Source organism: Bactrocera latifrons, unplaced genomic scaffold (assembly GCF_001853355.1).
Source record: "Bactrocera latifrons isolate USDA-ARS-PBARC rearing strain unplaced genomic scaffold, ASM185335v1 scaffold_474, whole genome shotgun sequence".
NCBI lineage: Eukaryota > Metazoa > Arthropoda > Insecta > Diptera > Tephritidae > Bactrocera > Bactrocera latifrons.
In genome coordinates this window covers 60,533-77,743 of record NW_017537128.1, presented here as the reverse complement: position 1 = coordinate 77,743, position 17,211 = coordinate 60,533, and the positions used below count along the sequence as shown (strand labels likewise).

At 34.0% G+C, this 17,211-nt stretch overlaps 6 protein-coding genes across 12 annotated transcripts in view; 4 read left to right on the top strand and 2 right to left on the bottom strand.

The window, feature by feature from the left end:
* The first annotated feature begins 267 nt into the window (after positions 1-267).
* Positions 268-3,244, top strand: LOC108973401 (serine/arginine repetitive matrix protein 2-like). Of its 4 annotated transcripts, none has more exons than XM_018940653.1 (5): positions 268-392; positions 484-686; positions 1,751-1,896; positions 1,975-2,703; positions 2,855-3,244. In XM_018940653.1, exons 2-5 carry the CDS (start codon positions 542-544, stop codon positions 3,083-3,085), a joined length of 1,251 nt encoding a protein of 416 aa, XP_018796198.1. In that variant the 5' UTR covers positions 268-392; positions 484-541; the 3' UTR covers positions 3,086-3,244. The 4 variants fall into 4 exon arrangements, with proteins under 4 accessions (XP_018796198.1, XP_018796197.1, XP_018796199.1 ...); XM_018940652.1 differs by having other exon boundaries at positions 480-686; XM_018940654.1 differs by having other exon boundaries at positions 268-420.
* A 279-nt stretch (positions 3,245-3,523) lies between these two features.
* Positions 3,524-5,594, bottom strand: LOC108973403 (polycomb group RING finger protein 3). Its single transcript, XM_018940655.1, has 6 exons — positions 5,385-5,594; positions 5,030-5,312; positions 4,803-4,955; positions 4,452-4,732; positions 4,253-4,375; positions 3,524-3,727 (listed from the first exon to the last, which is right to left on the bottom strand). The coding sequence occupies exons 2-6, from the start codon at positions 5,160-5,162 to the stop codon at positions 3,617-3,619; spliced, it is 801 nt and encodes a 266-aa protein (XP_018796200.1). The 5' UTR covers positions 5,163-5,312; positions 5,385-5,594; the 3' UTR covers positions 3,524-3,616.
* A 304-nt stretch (positions 5,595-5,898) lies between these two features.
* LOC108973399 (dihydropteridine reductase) lies at positions 5,899-9,107 on the top strand. The gene is made up of 5 exons (XM_018940649.1): positions 5,899-6,000; positions 7,287-7,696; positions 7,770-7,956; positions 8,034-8,367; positions 8,432-9,107. The coding sequence occupies exons 2-5, from the start codon at positions 7,616-7,618 to the stop codon at positions 8,532-8,534; spliced, it is 705 nt and encodes a 234-aa protein (XP_018796194.1). The 5' UTR covers positions 5,899-6,000; positions 7,287-7,615; the 3' UTR covers positions 8,535-9,107.
* Positions 9,108-9,382: 275 nt separating this feature from the next.
* On the top strand, positions 9,383-10,241 carry LOC108973400 (splicing factor 3B subunit 6-like protein). Its single transcript, XM_018940650.1, has 3 exons — positions 9,383-9,635; positions 9,714-9,832; positions 9,896-10,241. The coding sequence occupies exons 1-3, from the start codon at positions 9,618-9,620 to the stop codon at positions 10,122-10,124; spliced, it is 366 nt and encodes a 121-aa protein (XP_018796195.1). The 5' UTR covers positions 9,383-9,617; the 3' UTR covers positions 10,125-10,241.
* A 529-nt stretch (positions 10,242-10,770) lies between these two features.
* Positions 10,771-13,718, top strand: LOC108973409 (zinc finger protein 26-like). Its single transcript, XM_018940665.1, has one exon. It carries the CDS (start codon positions 10,860-10,862, stop codon positions 13,308-13,310), a length of 2,451 nt encoding a protein of 816 aa, XP_018796210.1. The 5' UTR covers positions 10,771-10,859; the 3' UTR covers positions 13,311-13,718.
* Positions 13,719-14,326: 608 nt separating this feature from the next.
* The window catches only part of LOC108973408 (putative glycerol kinase 5), a 4,872-nt gene continuing 1,987 nt past the window's right edge, over positions 14,327-17,211 (bottom strand). For 3 of the 4 annotated variants that reach the window (XM_018940662.1, XM_018940661.1, XM_018940664.1), the window contains 6 exons: positions 16,334-16,593; positions 15,750-15,862; positions 15,563-15,689; positions 14,969-15,421; positions 14,739-14,902; positions 14,327-14,654 (listed from right to left, as the gene is read on the bottom strand). In XM_018940662.1, the coding sequence (XP_018796207.1) occupies positions 14,378-14,654; positions 14,739-14,902; positions 14,969-15,421; positions 15,563-15,689; positions 15,750-15,862; positions 16,334-16,593 (1,394 nt within the window). In that variant the 3' untranslated portion in view covers positions 14,327-14,377. Of the gene's footprint in view, positions 14,655-14,738; positions 14,903-14,968; positions 15,422-15,562; positions 15,690-15,749; positions 15,863-16,333; positions 16,594-16,695; positions 16,926-17,211 lie in introns of those variants that run through there. The other variant, XM_018940663.1, reaches the window with a different exon arrangement.

Here is a 17,211-nt window from a genome sequence, read left to right as displayed (position 1 = left end):
TTGATCGTCAAGTTGCCCCACGACTTGAAGGGAATAATTTGATGTTTTTTAAAGAATTTGGAGCTGAGAGTTGTCATTTCAGGTTTTGGTGAAGTTTACCAGACCAAGCAATAGGAAAATCTTTTTTCAACACGTTGTCGATAAAGTTCTGGTTAGCGCTTAACTAGACATTTAGATAACGGCCCTGATTTTGACATCATTAACGTTAAACACGATATGACAGTTACTTGCGTTGACGTAAACAAAGTTGTATGCGATAGGAAAAACACATATCTATTGGACGCCATCGCGACTAACTATATTATAACTTCGTTTCACTGATTTATCTTTACTCTAATATCACTGTTTTGTTCACAATTATTTGTGCATTGTTATGTAGAGACAACACAAACGTAATTAATTTGGAAATATTTCATTAAAGTACAACATAAATAAAATAATAAAGTCATGTAACACCAGCAAATTTCCTTTTCCCGTAGAAAGGATCTAATATCTACAACCAACATATTTCGTAAAAGTATCATTTAAGGCAGCCTTCAACATGAATTCCAACAWTCCAAAACTGTTAGCAACATCAAGCAAAATTCAAATTAAGCAACATGTGCCCATTGGCTCAATTAGGAAGGGTCCTCACGCTATAGAACGCAGTTTAGTTCCAGACGAAGTTGTTATTAAGCGTAGATTCGGTAATTCTAATTACTTACTAAATATACTGATATTAAAAAATGCTATCAGATCTTGAGGCGAACTTAAATGGGACAAGATATTAGCTTGTTCAAATGACGCACCAATCAACGTACCAGGATAATTCGGAGCAATATGGAAAATTTTCTTGCTGAAAAACTACAATCAACATGCGACTGGTATAATAAAGTGAGTATAAACTAGAAAGAAAGGTGCAGTATAATATTTTTCTCTAAAGTAATATATAAGGTAAGTTTTTAAAAATAATTTAATAATCCATCAGAGTGTGTAGCATTAGTGTCTAAACGTATTGAAATCTTAGTGTTAACATATTTAAAGTTTGTGCAGAATATACAAAATAATTTTCGATAAAATTAACACTAGATAATTTTGTTAATTCAAAGATTGAAACATTTGTGAGATTCGCACTCACCGCTTCATAGAAAGCGAAACGGCAAGCTTAGGACGATCTACTGTTAATAATATTATGTATATTTACTTTTTTTTTCGAATAAATAAAATTATTTTCTAGCCTTTAGAAGCAGCCTTATACTACAATCAACAATCCATGAAGTAATACTCGCTGCAAAGCAACACAAACAACAATCAACATTCCATGAACTCGGACAATTTGGAAATTGATATCTTCTCGCACATACGGATTACACCAATCAACTCAAACCTATTAGATGATGTAAATAAATATTCATATTCAATAACTTAATACGTGTTAGAAATTTAAAGTTAATTAATCGAAATTTGAACGTCTCGTTTGAATTCACTTTAACGTTTGAAAGATGATCATTAAATAGTGACTGGAGACTTAAATTTTAATCTTTTTATTAAATCTTTACAAAGTTCTTTCTTATTCTAATCTTAATATATAATCTTGTTTTAAAATTTTAATTAAAAATATTTCGTTGAATAATATTAAATTTTTTGAATCGTAAAAAATACCATTATAATTATTCAACAAAAAGCTGAAAGCTGCGATGAAAAATTGTTGATATATAAATCAAAATTATTTTTTATAAATCACTAATGGTGATATTAATCGTGTTCACAGGTGAAGGTTCAAAGCCTTTGTTTCAAAGAGATGATATCGTAGTGAATCCGGACARTGCTGTAAATACCGCTGAAGATAAAAGCGGAAAGCAAAGCAGCACAGAGGATATTTCAAATCGATGGCGAAAAGAGCGCCACATTTCGACTGTAAGTGAATCATAAATATTTGCATATGGTGATATTTAAATACAAACCACAATTTTTAATTAATATCAATTTATTAAGGATTCCAGTAGTCCAGAGCGTTATCGAAAATATCACAACAACCAAAAGAAAGATAGTGAAATCGAACCCAGCGATAAAACCATTCGACGCACGAAAACGACGAAACCTGTTAATGATGACAAATATGCAGCTCGACGTGACGCATCACCACCACCAAATCGTCGTCGAAAAACCCCTGAAAAAATTCCATATTTTGTAGACCAAGTAAGGGAGCGAGACAGAATTCGTCGTAAGTATGGATCGACAAGAAATAAATCGCCTCCAGCATCATCTAAATTACGACGCAGGCGTAGTATTTCAAGGTCACGCTCACGATCTCACTCTCGAGATTCATTGAAAACTAAACAACGTTCACCAGCTCGTCGAACTAATTTTCGTCGCCGGTCAATTTCAATGGATCGTGAATGGGGTGACAATAGTAAGCGGGCACGGGAAAGAGAAAAATCACGTGCAGATAAGGATTTCCATGGGTCAACGAGGCACTACCGACATAGATCAGATGATCGCGCGAAAAATGTGCGCAGATCCCGAAGTTCTCGGACACATTCAAGATCACGCACTCGTTCGCGTGAACGTTCGTCGCGCATAGCTACGCAAAATAGCGAACACCATAAATATCGTTATAATGAGAATGAAGAACAGAATGGGAATGGCGAAAGAAATCTGTCGCAACCGCAAATCATAACCATACCCGTRCCGGTTCCAGCTGATTTTATGAATTATGGTTATGTAAGTTAATTATGGTTAAGTTGTATACATGGCATCTTCCTAATAGCTATTACAGCTTAGTTTTTTCGATTATCCTGTATTTGCCACTACAATACAGTAATTTGTAAACAATATTCGTAATAATTAAGATTTTTTTTTTTCGTTTATGCAGCCAACCTGGCCAACTCAAACACAGTGGGCACCTCAGTCATCACGCTATGCAACTCCCACTTATCCTATGCCTACTTTCGTGCCTGCTGTTTTACCACCATTGCGACACCCAATGCCACCTTATGGATTACCTCCACAACCAATACGTTACGGTGGACCTGGTTATAGATTACCTGCACAATTTGGTGCAACACGCCATTGGCGACCCAATTTTCGATCAAAAAATACATAATTTATGTGTAATACGCAGATTAAAATTGGATACAATATAGRTACATATATCAAGCGTAAGAATTATATGATTTTACTCTTTTGTGTTTATTGTACCACATTTGGTAGTTGTAGTTAAAATTTAATAACTTCTCGTGTGTAATTGCATATATGTAAATATAATTAAAATTTGAATTTCTATTTTCTGATCGAAAGTGAAATTCAAAGATAAAAAAAAATATTTTTCACATTCGTAAATTTTTCCGATTGGAAGCTTCAAAAAGCAAGGATGTAAATTTTAAAATACACTTATTTTTGTATTTGATTTTCTTTTATTTACAAATATATATTTATATATACGAATAGAGCAATTATGATTATTTGACATTGTTTTCAATCTTTTGATGAAAAATACAGAATTATGGAAATATAAAATAAAATAATAAATAAAATATGTAGAGAACAGCATATTTGATATTTTGATTTGAAAAATATTAAATAAATACACTAGTAAAGTAGGAGGTATTCTTACTACAMAATTTCTTATAAGAAATTAAATATTTAAAATGAGAACATTAATTGAATGGTAGGAAGTCACAAAATGTTTAGATTTATGTTGCAATGYAATGATATAAATTCCAGCTTCCAAAGTTATACACAAGATCTGTAAAAATATGTTCAAAAATAATATCATTTAGATCTAGAACAAAAATTTAGTGCATTACAGTATAAACACATACGGGACATATGTTAAAAGGAAGATTTGTCACCGTTATTAGTGTTTGCTATTTGTTTTAAATATAATAATTTTTTTTTGTTAAAACCTGACCTTGAAGCTTATAATGTCTAAAACATTACTTTCACTTTTTATTACACTTAATAATTTTATTCACTTGCATACATATATGCATGCATGAAACTCTTCTATCCTCCTATTGTAAATATATTACAATACTTATTTCGATTTTTCTATCTTACATCTGAAATTCACTTCGAATTTTAAACTTGTCTAAAAAACTAGCGTTTCTGTTTTTGTCTAATTTATATATATATGTATATATATATATATATATCTTTGTTAATGTTAATTAAAAAATTAAACTGTTGCGTTGGTATTCACTTTTGATTTCACTTAACATTGGTTTTCGTACAAGTTTATGTTACACGTTTGTTTTAAAAGGCTTCATACCAGATCAACTCGCGGTCGAAACTGTAAGCGCAGAGGAGGATCTCTAAAACGCCAACGCGTCACATACACAAACTTTAGCGTATGATCTTTGCCCAACAATTCTTCATTGCACAGTATGTCGATCTAAAAATACATAAAATCAATACGCATTGATATTTTTTTCTTTTTTAACCTTTTTTTTTTTTGCGAAAACAATTACCTCTCGATATTTGTCAATGCCATTTAAAATTTTCTTGGCAACCAATTTTTTCAAATGCGTTATAGTCGCTTGTGAGCTGCAGCGTATAAAACGTCGTTGCAAATTTTTAAAATTATTGCTCATACATTCGAGGCTTACGTTCACCTGCTCGTCTAGACGATGGAAATCAGATTCTGCATGTGCCTCGAGCATTTTCTCATCGTCGTCGTGATTTTGCGGCATATCTTTAGGGCAGGGAATGTTTCGACTTTTATAAAAATCTCGTTCTCTTCTCATTTCATCTACATTAAAAATTATAAAATTTTATTTCATAGCAATTTCATTCCATTTTCAATTGTTTAGAAATCTTACCTTCTTGTAGATTTGGTACCAACTTATAAACGATATCCTGCATGGTTCGATCAAAGCTGATGTACTGCAGTGGGTGTGACTGATGAATGACCATGTCGCAAGTGGGACAGGTTTTCTTTTCTTCCAAATGTTTTACCAAACAACTTTTACAAACTAAAATTATAAAATGGAATTTATAAGAGCTATATTTATATATGCATATGTATATTGGATAGTGTATTACTAACATGTATGTAGACACTCAGTGACGGTTGTGGCATCAATAAAGTAACCACCGCAGATCTTGCACGTTATGTGCGGATTTATGGTCTTAAGCTTAACACGACGTTCCATGGTTTCTTTTAATCTTTTCTGCAGCATATAGATCGCAGGAATACTGCAGAATTTCAGTAAACATTGCACTTGTACCCCAAATCCGCAAAGCAGTACAAATTACTAATACCTAATTTGGATAGCCTTTTGTGACAATAATACTTAGTATTGCATGTAACGTTTTGGATCAGTTAAGTTCTGCAAGTTCACACATATAATATACGCTGCTAAATCTATCTTGCTACACAACGGCAAACATTTCCAATTCACCTTGGGTATATTTGAAGGATTTTGATCGCCTAATTTATATCCTCTTTAAACATATTTTATTTATCATTTGCATTATAAGACGAATATAACTATAAACAGAACATTGAAAAATATAAACACTGATTATGTTATTAGTAAAAACAAAGAAATTAAACAATTACGCGAAACCGAAAAATTGACACGAACACGGGGTTTTTATAATATTTTTTTATAGAAGTAATGAAATAAATGATGAGGCGAATTGGAGGTTGGCACTACTGGCTGTCAACTTGCATTTAGTTTATTCTTCAACAAGACCATAACTACGTGTTTACAACACAACTCAGCACATTGCAAATGTGATTTCATTCGCATTTATTATTGCAATCAATATTAATTTATTCGTTATTTAATTAATAGAGTTGTAGTTAGTGGAAAAGATTCTCACAACAGTAATTTCAAAGCATAGTGTTATTTTRTAAATTACTTCATAGCGTTTTATATAAAAGTTAAACCGATCTGGCAGGGCAGAATTTCTAATTGTATCAGCTGGATAATCAACAGTCGTGTGAATTTACAAAAAGTTATATATTGTAATTTTTTTGAGAACTTAGATTGGTGTTTATATTTGTGAAAGGTATAGTTTGTTAACAAACATAAGAGTGTTCTAATTTAATAGCACATGTTTTATTCATTTCGTTTTTTCCTAAAGAGCTTGTGCATTCCATCGATTATTTACCGGCCCACATTGCAACATTTTGTTGAAAGCAATATGTATACAGATGTGTGTGTAGGACTGAGTTGTTAAAATTTGAATGGGGTATATTAAGTTTGCACGAAGGGGAAACGTCGAAAACCTATTATGTATATATATGTACGTGATCAGCTTAAAGAGCTGAGCTGACTATGTCAGTTTGTATACATGCAAATTTGTCTACAAGTTTAAAATCTAAAATTTTGCTCRTATCCTTTTCTCATCAAGAAAATAGTAATTTGTCAGAACCGCCGATATAGGGCGACTGTAGCATAAAGCTGCCGCACAAACTGACTGGTCACACTCAAATTGTTATTGGGAAACTTTTATATTTGACCAAATTTATCACGGATTATTGTCGAAGGCAGCGCTAAAATCTGCAAAGAAATAGTTCATATCGGGGAACTACATAGCTGCCATACAAACTGACCAATCAGGTTCAASTCCCTGTGTAAAAAAACTTTTTTATTCGGGAAAGTATTTTTACGAACATCGCCTTTTAACGTTATAAGCTCCCAAGAAGTTGTTCAGATCGGRTCGATCTATATCAGATAAGGTTTTTTTATACCCTACTATACGAAATGCACATGTGGAGGAAATTATAGCTTGCAGCTATGCAGYCAWAGTTAACGTTTTTCTTGACCTTTTTCATTATTGATCTTATAAATTTAGTGCATATATGCATTACATGCAGTAATCTGTAGCACAATTTATTGCTTCAGTATGCATATCAATAACATTCACAAAATCCTGCTCTAAAATTCTAATAAACAATATGACTAATATAAATCGAACCTAATAAGATTTTTTTACTTATTTTCAGTAAAACCATGAATATAACGAAATAAGTTTTTTTATGTATGTGCATATGTATATATTATATATGGAATACCCATTGTCATGCAGTCAATGAGGCGGTTTTTAGAAAGAAATTCAAGTCGTTAAAGCAACGCAGTCTACAAACCTACATCCATATATACATACATACGAACACACTCAGTACAAATTATGCAGAGTAAAATAAAAGTAAATTTTTAATAATTATTGACGTATAAAAACTTCAATAAAGCGGAAATATTACAATTATTTGTATAAAGCTTGCATTTTTGTATATTTATGAATGTATGTACTTATTATGGCCAAAATCAAGTAACTTTCATTCTTTACAGGGCCATTGCCTTCTGTTTGATATAAAGGCAACACGCAAACGCACAAAACGGCAACAACATATATACATAAATATATATGTATAACAACTGCAGTAGTACGAGTAATACATTGCAAAAAGTAGAAAAACTTGTATTTGCTTAAAAATCTAAAAATTGTTGTTTTTTCCCCTCACRTCCCCTACCATACAAAATCCTCTCAGTACAATCTAAATTGTATGGTATTTCCTAATAATACACATACAAGCGTCATCATTTTCTGAKTTTTACTTGTAATTTTAAACTATCGGTGTTCGGACACAGTGGCAAATTCAGTAAAACAGTGTATCAACATGGTCGGTCGAGTACTGGTCTACGGCGGCAAAGGCGCTTTGGGCTCTGCCTGTGTTTCCCACTTCAAATCAAACAACTACGTGCGTATCAAGCGCTTTTAGTACTTTYCCTTTAAGAACATTAGTTAAAATGAAATAAATATTTTACTTGCAGTGGGTTGGTAGTATTGATCTCAGCGTGAATGAAGAAGCGGACGCAAGCATYGTGTTACCCCGTGAACTTAGTTGGGAGCAACAAGAGGCTGAAGTGTTAACAAAGGTCGGCGATGCTTTAAACGATGAAAAATTGGATGCTGTAATTTGTGTTGCAGGCGGTTGGGCGGGTGGTAATGCCTCCAAGGGTGAGTAATCTTATACAAAAATGTCTTACATTCTTTGTTACATATATATATAATATTTTAAATTTTATTTTACTTAGATTTGGCCAAAAATGCTGATTTAATGTGGCGCCAAAGTGTTTGGACGTCAAGTATTTCGGCTGCTGTCGCTTCCAAGTACCTAAAAGATGGCGGCTTATTAACAYTGACCGGCGCGCAACCAGCGTTACAAGGCACATCCGGCATGATCGGTTATGGTATGGCCAAGGCCGCTGTCCATCAGCTAACACGTTCACTGGCTGGGAAAAATTCTGGTTTACCCACTGATGCCATCGCAGTTGCAATATTGCCAGTTACTTTGGATACACCAATGAATCGCAAATGGATGCCAAAGGCAGATTTTGGTTCATGGACACCTTTAGCTGAAGTTGCCGGGTAAGTCATATGACTTAAGCTTAATATATTTTATAACAAATGTTTTCGTTATTGTGAATTACAGACTTTTCTATAAATGGACTCAAGGCAAGGAACGACCAAACTCTGGTTCCCTGGTACAATTAATCACTAAGGATGGTGTTACACAATTGGTAGAAGCTAACTAAATATTGGCATGCATTATGGGAAACCGTCAAAATCCGACTCGTGAACGTTAGGGAAATAAGCATATGATACAAGCGTACATACATATACATATATATTTATTGATTAACAGATTGCAAGTTATAGAAAATAATAAATATGAATTCCAAAAGTTTGAATTTCAAGTTGATATACATACATATTCGCCAACTCTTACAAATATGTCTATGTACATKAAATGTTTAAAATATATTGTGTTGTATATATATAGTGAAAGATGTGCGGATGTTTCTTTTTTGTGAAGGGAAGTAAAATTATRTAGAGATACTGAAAGTTCAATCATATTTGATAACCTGTTATTATYTGCTTTCTATAGACAAGTAGATCTGCCCAATCTGTATGCTACGGAACTAAATATGTATGGATATGTATGTGTATAACTTTAAAAAGTACCAATGATGAGATCAAACTGTATTAGCACAATACATTTATAGAGTCGTTACAACAATAATAAATGCTTGTACCAAATGCAAATGAAAGAAGAGAACGGAAATATATAACATAGGAATATTTTAGTATTTTCGTTGTTACATGAATGTTTATCTTTATAAATTACATATACCTTACATATAAATAAATACTTAGGCATATACGATGGGCAGCCTAAATATACAAATGCCTAAACAAGTATAACAAAMATATATTTAAAAAGCAATATGTGCTATATATATACTCTAATGTTCCACTCATATTGTTTTTATAAATTATTAAATGACGAATTTCTAAACAAAATTTGCATACTCTATTCATGATATAAATCTGCAGTGTGCAACCGGCATTATTCCTTATTATTATTTTCGTAATATCTATCTGGCAACRCTCAAACACAAAGCAAACGTGAGCTCTATCCAAAAAAATAAATTTGTAGAAGTGTGAGGAAAAGGATTAATATTTTGCRGACAAAAGCTTCTTTGTTTTGTTTGTCGAATATAGTTGGAGCAAAGTGTAGTGATACAAAGGATCAAAGSCAGGACATTCACTTTAAAATCTACATCGTCTTACTAAACATCTTGTGTAAAGGGCCACTGTAAATTTTTGCTTTAACAATGAATAAACGAAATAATGTGAGTCTAATGACTAAATTATTAAAAATAAAATCGCATTTCGAGTTATTTGTATAATAATTATATGTGGGATTACAGATTCGTCTACCCCCTGAAGTAAATCGTCTGTTATACGTGCGAAATTTGCCTTATAAAATCACATCGGATGAAATGTATGACATTTTTGGCAAATTTGGAGCCATAAGACAAATTAGAGTGTAAGTGTAGCAAACATTTTTGTATAAAGCCAATTTGCACATTGTTAACAATGGATTTTTCAGTGGTAACACACCTGAGACGAGAGGAACGGCCTTTGTTGTCTACGAAGATATTTTTGACGCCAAGAACGCTTGTGACCATTTATCTGGATTTAATGTCTGTAATCGTTATCTTGTTGTCTTGTACTACCAATCTAATAAGGCATTTAAACGGCTCGATGTGGATAAAAAACAAGAAGAGCTTAATAACATAAAATCAAAATATAATCTAAAGACTCCAGAGGCGCCTTAGGTCCAGTCTTTCAGGAGATTGTGGGAGGGAATTACCTTAAACTTAATATTTCAAATCGTTTTAACATTTTTAATTTAATTTTGTAAATTTCTTACATTATTTTCTTCTAAAAAAAAAAAAAAAAAGAACATGATAATTGATTTATAACTTAAATATTATATTTTTTTGCTTTGATAGAATGGGTATAATTTATTACATTGTTTATAATTATTTTAAAACTGATGTGGCATAACTCATAAGATATCATATTTTGCCCATCAAAGCTTCTAAATATTCTTTGTTTTCACAATATCATCAGAAATCATCATCATTCATACAAATCATACTAATTGATTCCAAACATCATCATAACATCATTATAATAACAAGCAATAAATGTAAAATCGAATTATATGGTCTTATTAATTTACCTTACATATTGACGTCGGATATGTTATTGTAGGATGACACATATTTTTATATACAGTCAGGCTTTAAGGATTAACTATTTTCCATTTTTATATAATTTTTTACGTGTTTGTCAGTATATATACGATATATAGCTCCGAGAATAATTTTTTCCCAATGCTTTAAATGCCTTTCACAATTAAGGTCCAAGTTTAAGTTCATAATAGTATGGCAACCACGAATGATGTTATTGGGGAATTTCATTGACAGATCAGGCATTTTCAGACTGATTTAATATTGTTCATAGATTGTAAATAAATGTAAAATAAGGGATAACAACAAATTGCAATGAGTAACGAAGCTCCATGCTGTATAAATGCGCTTTGTCGAATTTGTTTGGAACAGTTGCAGAATGGGAATACGTATGATCTATTTGCTATACCTGGATTAGCCAAAAAGTTATGTGTTTGTACATCGCTAACGGTGGAGCTTCACGATGGATTTCCACGGAATATATGTGGAGTTTGTTATACCCGTTTAAATGACGTGCAAGATTTTTTAAAAATGTGTGTGGAGTCCGTAGCAAAGTTTCAGGAAATGGTAGCAAACAATTTAATTAAAGACCAAGCTATTGCTCTGGCTGTATTAGAAACAGGTGACGTAGATGCACAAAGTGCGGCTGTTGAGGATGATGAGCCTACAGACTTTGATCCACTCTTAAATCATAAATTAGAAATTATAGACAATGCAGAGGATGTTTTTAAAATGTTGGAAAACGTTGACAAAGAAGTTATTGATAATGTGGTTAATATTAAACCCGAAGTTTCTGTTAATGATATAAATATACCTGACGAAAAGAATGTAAACAGTGATAATTCCGAATTTCATGATAATGATGATTCTGATTATGAACCGTTTAACGACGAATGTGGTGATGAAAGTGACGATGAAAAACCGTTGGCTGCACGTTTACGGAAGTCTCGAAGATCCAAAAGGGCACTAAGAGGTGAAAATATAATCGATGATGGACTTGAAGCGGATGATTATGAGGCGCCAATCAAAAAGAAAAAGATGAAACGAAAACGCCGGCTTCGAGTGGAAGGTGACGACTCATCCGCCAATACTATAGAGTGCCACATTTGTCAAAAAAGGTTCAGAAAATCAGAGAGATATGAAGAACATATGCGACATCACAATGATAAATTACCTCACCAATGTGCAGTTGCATCATGTTCGAAAGGATTTACTACAGCTAATGGTCTCCGTCTGCATATGGAACATTGTCACGCTGAAACATGTGAAAGTTTTCCATGTCCCGAAGAAGGTTGTGGTCGCACGTTTCCCCGGACACGTTTACTTAATTGGCATTTGCGCAAGGTGCATAAAATAGCGAAAGAGTTGCGGGAAGCCAAATGTTATACCTGTAATCAATGTGATAAAATCTTTCGTTGCCCCATGGCACTCAAAAAACATATGTATAAACATGATGGCAAGGAGCTGCCGTTCCCTTGTAATATATGTGGTAAACGTTTCGTAATCAATAGTGCACTTAAAGATCATCTTATGAGGCATGCCGGAATTAAAAATTACGTTTGTCCTTACTGTGGAGTTGGAAAAACTACGCGACAAGAATGGAACACTCACATAAACACGCACACTCAGGAAAAAAAATTCAATTGTCCACAGTGTACATATGCGTCACACAATAAACAAAATTTGCGAATGCATGTGAAAATTGTGCACGAAAAGATCAAGGATTACGCTTGTCAGTATTGTGGCAAGACATTTGGTAAGTCTAACGCTTGCAAAATGCATGAAATGACACATACCGGTGAGAAGCGTTGTGAGTGCAAAGTGTGTGGGAAACGGTTTCTTTATGCCAAAGCTTTGACAAAACATCTTAAAACACATGAGAAGCGTGTATTACGAGCCATTGAAGTGTACCGTAAAAGACAAATAGAAAACGGCTTTATGCCGGCCGATGCGCCCGATATACCTATTCCCGAATTGCTTTCTATGGAATCACACACACAAGAGGCTCACCAAAAAGTAGCTGAAGAAATATTAAAAGTTTGTGCAGAATCTACCGCTACAATACCGAAAAATCCTCGACGTGTTGAACGCGTCGACATATCGGAGTTGGCAGGTACTGCTGTAAACCCCATACCATCTGTCGCTGTACCATCGTGGTCGCCACAAATAAATTTTATGATGAAAGAAGGTCCTTACATTTGTCCGGATTGTGGTCAAGGCTTCAATGGTCAGGGAAATCTTAAACGGCATCATCGAATCGTACACGAAGGTGTTAAAGATTTTGCCTGTCGTTTCTGTCACAAACGTTTTGCAAAAGCACAAACACTAAAACATCATGAAATGACTCACACCGGCGAAAAGCCACATGAGTGTACTAGTTGTGGAAAGCGTTTCATCCAGTATGTGGCATTAAAGCGACACATGAAAATACATATGAGTAAACCACCACCTGTCATACCCTCAAGCGTATACGAGGCCCGTGAAGAGTTAGAGATGCAGGAGCGTGAAAAGTTGGAAACCAAACGTAAAAAGCTGGAAGCACGTGCTGCTATTGCCGAACTTGCCCGCGAACAACTTAATGAAATGGTAGTACAAGAGCCGGACGATAAAATGTCGCTGCAATCAGATTCGGAGAAACCACAAGTACTGAATGAAATTCAAGAATTTATAAAAATCGATCCTACATCGGAACTAGGAAAGAAAACGTCAATTAATTCAAACTTAAGCGATTTCAYGCCTACGGAAATAAGCAGCAAGGATTCGTGAGCGAAAAATTTTACGATGTCGAAGAACCTGAGACTGCATTGCCTTTTCATAGCATTCGTATACTTATATACTTAGGTATCTATGGAACCAATGTTATATGCTTTCGCTGTGAAAGCTTATCGCCGATTTCAGTGGTCATTAAGAACAAGAATCGAGTTTCGTTACAATTTGTTTTATAATTGAGTTAATTAAATTTTGCATATTAATTTGTGTGTTTGCAAACAAAGTTAAGGGCATTAAAAGCATTTCAATTTCTTTACGAATCTTAAAAATTTAATACATTATTAAATGCATACTATGTATGTATGTGCCACTTTAAGTGCCACAAACATGCTACGTAATAAAGATTCGTAATGGAATATACATTTGTATGTATACGAARTAATGGCGTTTGCTAATTTACTTAAATATTAAATATATTTATAATTTGTTTTGATTTTGCAAAAAAATAAAAAACTATGTTGAAAAAATGAATCACAGTGCGTTCTGAAAATTTTAAATAGATTATACAACAAAGAAACGGCTCGTTGGGATGATAACACAAAATTATAAAAAGAGAAAAAACGTTAACTTCGGTTTCAGCTTTAATACTCTTCACTAATAAATAAAGGTAGCTTGTGTGGTAGCTTTTTAGGTAATATGCAAAATATTCCAATCTGAAAAAATTGTTTGGAGGCAATTATATATGCAAAATTTTGTGAAAATATCCCGTCAAATTAAGAAGTTTTCTAACTTGATTTTGATCGTTCAGATTACATGGGAGCTAGATGCTATATTAGTCCGATATCGGACGTGAGCAAGATTTCAGATGGATAACTCCAAAACTGAGCGGCTAGTTCGAATGTACGGACAGACGGACATGACTAAAYCGGCTCGTCATTCTAATTATTTTTRTTCAGGGTATAAATATGCAACTAAGGAATGCGAAGCATGCGTATGAGTCTAGTATAGCATAAAGCAACTGAACAATGATTGGTTGTAGTCCAATTTGTTTTCTATACTAATTTTTACTTAAATATTGTTTATGTCTATAATAGTCTTCTTTATTCTATAATAGTTTTTATTTTTTAATACCAATTTTCAAAACGTTTTATCGCCTTCATCCAATTTGCTATACGTTCTCTAATAGCCAATTGATACTGCGTGCGTGGTTCAAAAGTGCGTTCGATTTGACGAAGTTTTTGTAGATCGCCAAAACTATTCCATAGACCCATATTATATCCGACCATATAGGTCGCGCCAAAAATACTGGATTCAATTGAGGTTGCGCGCTCAACTTGTAGCCCTGTAGCATCTGCTAAAAGTTGACAAATAAAGTCATTACGTGATACACCGCCATCGACTCTAAAGTGGCAAGTAACAGCCCACAAAAAGGGAATGAAGCATGAATTTATAAGAAATTGTTAAGTATTATGTATGTATGCTTACCTCAGAAGTTTCAAAGTGAATTTCGTTTCCGCTTTAACTGTTTCACATAATTGTACGGTGCGGAAAACAATACTCTCCAATATGGCACGCACCAAATGCGCACGCGTCGTAGATAGTGTAATGCCAATAAACCCCGTTGCCGCTCTTGGGTTATTTATGGGAGGCTGGAAAAACAACCATTATTTATTTATAAATAACACATACTTATCTAACAATAAGCCAACGCTCACGCCCAAACCGCTGAAGGCAGGTATAAAATAAACACCATTCGTATCTGGAACTGTGTGAGCAATATCTGAAGTTTCCATTGGATCGTTAAAGAGACCACATTGCTTTGCCCATTCTATCACTGTGCCAATGTCATTTGATGCGCCCTCAACGCAGTAAACTGTGCGTGCTTTTTCTCTCGCGTCTCTGAATTGCCAAGCGACCAACGGATACAAGCCCATAACGGAGGCATGACACGTACTTCCAGTGATTAGATTGAGAAAAGCGCCTGTGCCCAATGTTATCTTGACTTCGCCACGTTCAAAACATTGTGAGCCCCACATKGCGGCCGTTTGATCACTGATAGAGGCGCTTATAGACACGCAGGAGCTATGCCATTCGGGTCCTAAGGCATTTGGATGTATATTGCCGAAACCTTTATAGTCATTGTCCACAACTGTAGGAAGTATYGCAGACTGAAACAAGATAATATCATTTATTAGAATAAATTCCTTATCATATCCATATGACAAAAGTAGTGACTTTCTTGATGAGTTTCAGAAAGTTTGAGAAAATGTACATATGTATGCATATATTWATATTATATCAAAAATAACCTCGATTCCGGAGAGAAACTTCGCAAGCGGCGTCCAGCAAAGCGTGAATGGGTCAAATAGACCCGTGGCGGTTGCGGAAGTTATATCGCTGATATGATCAATATTTGTTTGTAAGCCATTACCCGATCTACATAGGRCAAAACCAAATTAACAGAAAAAATATTGGTTGAATTTATGTTTKTCTAACCGCAATTTATAGAGTATCCAGGAGTCCAATAGTTCTACTCGTGCCTCTTTTCGACGCAGTGCTTCYTGAAGGCGTTTGTTGGTCTGTACCTCATGTAGAAGTCTTGTTGTTACCTAAACGAGATATAAAATATTTCAGAAATGTTAAGTCTAGCTCAAATTGAAGTCAAGTAGTTTTTGCGAATTATATAATAAATATGGTAGCARCAAAAGTCGGACTGCTTTAATTATTTAAAGTGTTTCCGATTCTTGAATGGTTTGCTTCGTTGTGGCTGTTGTACTGATAGGAAACATCGCTGAAGTAATTAGAAGGAATACTGTCGAGATGACAGTCCTTATACGGATAAAAATCGACATCTGCTCCAGTGATGTAGACCCAACAGCCTTCGGAAAGTTGTTATTTTCCATCGGTTTCATGAAACYCTACTCATTGGCWAGAGATTTTGAAATTATAACGGATATGAACACTATGTCACTAAAAGAGCTCGAAGCCTTCCAAAAAGATCTCACACCTCACCTCTTCTAGGTATTGTTACAAATATATTTACTAATTACGCTTAGCTTGCATATCACTCGTTTACTTACTTGTGAATTCATCATTTTCAAAACGCTCGCCGCCAAAAATCGATTGCTTCGTGTAATCAAATAGAGTGCATAGGAAGCGGTATTTAATGTCTTAACTATAATTCCAGCATTCCATTGATCCACCAAAGCATTTGCGCGCAAATCCTTCCACGTAATGAAGTTACTATAGTACTCCTGAGTCTCATGATTCCAAGTAAGGAATGTGCAGCGTTGTGTCGATAAGCCAAAAGAATTAATGTCGGCGGGCATTAAATGGGCTTCTGTGTGGTTCAAGTAATCAAAAAATATATGTTTGCGTTATTATTATTTTTTCTAATAATAAGAATAATGATAATAATTTGCAAGGAYTCATTTAATAGTACCGATACACGTTACTCTGAAAGTGTTGAATCGTATAAGTCACTCAWACTGGCATAATCAAGTAGAGAGTTGCTAACTTTTTTCACAAGAGAGCGCACCTACAGTGAAGTGAGAAGTGACGAACCGAAGACAGTTATTGACGTAGGTGTCGGGTAAATGGTTCATCTGTGGAAACACACCGGAAACCGTTGYCCGTAGAATAAAATACAATAAAACATACATATACATATATTACACATGTCTTTGATATCCAATTCTTAAAGACTTGGATGAAGGATTTTTTCAATTACAACTATTTGAAAAAAAAAAATGTCGCAAAATTTTCACTGAAATTTTTGTGATTTAAAGAAATGCCTGCGAAAAATCCAATTTTCAGTTTTATCCTTCGTCCAAGTTCTTAGTTAAGGTTTTAACTAATACACGATTTTTATACTCTCGCAACAAAGTTGCTAAAGAGAGTATTATAGTTTTGTTCACATAACGGTTGTTTGTAAGTCCTAAAACTAAAAGAGTCAGAT